Source organism: Dromaius novaehollandiae, chromosome Z, assembly GCF_036370855.1.
Source record: "Dromaius novaehollandiae isolate bDroNov1 chromosome Z, bDroNov1.hap1, whole genome shotgun sequence".
Taxonomy (NCBI): Eukaryota; Metazoa; Chordata; class Aves; order Casuariiformes; family Dromaiidae; genus Dromaius; species Dromaius novaehollandiae.
The window spans coordinates 21,244,303-21,246,276 of NC_088132.1; the positions used below are offsets into that span (position 1 = coordinate 21,244,303).

General features: G+C 39.1%; 1 protein-coding gene across 7 annotated transcripts in view; it reads left to right on the forward strand.

Annotated features, from left to right (window-relative positions):
- The window catches only part of CCDC171 (coiled-coil domain containing 171), a 152,166-nt gene extending 150,453 nt beyond the window's left edge, over positions 1-1,713 (forward strand). For all 7 annotated transcript variants that reach the window (XM_064502461.1, XM_064502455.1, XM_064502462.1 and 4 more), the window contains one exon: positions 1,423-1,713. In XM_064502461.1, the coding sequence (XP_064358531.1) occupies positions 1,423-1,516 (94 nt within the window). In that variant the 3' untranslated portion in view covers positions 1,517-1,713. The remainder of the gene's footprint in view (positions 1-1,422) is intronic.
- The last annotated feature ends 261 nt before the right edge of the window (positions 1,714-1,974 follow it).

The window sequence follows — 1,974 nt, forward strand, 5'->3', positions numbered from 1 at the left end:
CCCTCTCTCTCCCCCCTCTCTCTCCCCCCTCTCTCTCCTCCACCCCCCCTCTCTCTCCCCCCCTCTCCCTCCCCCCCTCTCCCTCCCCCCCTCTCCCTCCCCCCCTCTCCCTCCCCCCTCTCCCTCCCCCCTCTCTCTCCCCCCTCTCTCTCCCCCCTCTCTCTCCCCCCTCTCCCTCCCCCCTCTCCCTCCCCCCTCTCTCTCCCCCCTCTCCCTCCCCCCTCTCCCTCCCCCCTCTCCCCTCCTCTCTCTCCCCTCCTCTCTCTCCCTCTCCCCTCTTCCCTTCCTCCCTCTGTCTCCCTCCCTCTCTCTTTCCCTCCTTCTCTCTCTCCTTTCCCTCCTTCTCTCTCTCTCCCCCTCCCTCCTTCTCTCTCTCTCCCCCTCCCTCCTTCTCTCTCTCTCCCTCTGACCCCACTTTGGCTCTATATGAGTCTGTATATTAGAGTCTGTGTGTCTGTGTCTCTGTGTTTATATGTTTCTGCGTATATATGCCCATATACTGTTCCTGAAATGCCAAGGGGTGTTTAAAAGTGAGGCATACAATAACAACCATCTTAGTTATGTTCTCCATGTGAAATTTTCACAAGTTTTATGGCCTCATGAAATAATTCATTGTAATTTCCACGGCCATATAATACATTGATTAAAATATCCTGGTAAAGGACAGAAGAGCAGTATGATACTGCGTTTTCTGAATTTTTTTTTATCATGGATATGTGAGGGAATACAATGTCTCTATTTAGCATTTTAGAAAGTTATTGATGTTATATTGCTATTATTTATAATCTTTAAAGGTAGGGTGCACAATGTTTTGATGCTGCCGGTTCTTTAATGTTGAATTTTAACTGGTCTAACCTTTGTAACTGTTTGACTAAATGTCTAGACTCATTGAAATATGAATCATGTTTCCAAGTAATATACGTTCAATGTATATTCTCTTACCACCTTCTAACAGTGAAACATTGAAAAGAGTACTAAGCACTTGATTTTAAGTAATGGTAAAATTTATTTAAAATAATACCTTTCGTGGGTGGTGTGGCATATTCTCCTCAGTGACAGTGGTATGGAGTTGGTAGAATAAGTTTGTTTACTTGATTGAAAAAGCACCCTAAAAGTGATAATGAGGAGGGGTAGAAGTTTTCTGTAAATATTTGAAGTACCTCTAATAACATAGGATAATGCACTTATTAGTGCAGAATTCACAAGCTAATATCCTTTTCTGCTGTTTATCAAAGGTTAATATAGGTTTTCAGGTATCATGTACTTTAAATAAATGTTTGAAACAAGAAACAAGTGCTTGCAGATATTTCCGTATACATACATTTGTGTAAGGTGTAATGAAATTATTTTTCGTTCTTGTTTCGTTCTGAGTGTAGATTCTTTTTTGCTGTTTATTATTATTATTATTTTATTTTACTCCAGGAATCAAGAGACAGTTCAAACATCACCATGGCTTCAAGCTAGGAATTCAGCTGGACCAGAGTTGTATCCTAGATTTTTTGCCATTGCAAGCTGAGCCTGACATATCCTACAGTTTTATACACAATAGAGCCAATTCGCAATCTTCAGTCTATTCCTACAGCCTGAATGTCACATCCAGTCCCAAAAGAACAATGGAAAATGGATTTTAAGATTCTTTGTATCGATAATCTTTTAGAAGGAAAAAATTGTATTAATGTAAAATGATGCAATTAAAGTGCAATTTTGTTGCTACCTTTGAGTTGTACTTCAGTGTTTGCATTTTTTGACATTAATTTTACATTTTTATGAAAGTGTGCATTCATATGTTCACATTTGTATGCTTCTCATTCCCTGCATACCAAAACAGTTATATTTTTAAGTTTTATTTATTGCAGTTGCTCATTTTTTATGTAATATATTTTTAAATGTTAAAGAATGACACATTTTGGGTAATTTTCCTCAGACTTAAAAAAAAAAAAAATCAATAAGCCATTTTAGTCTCTATCTATCAAA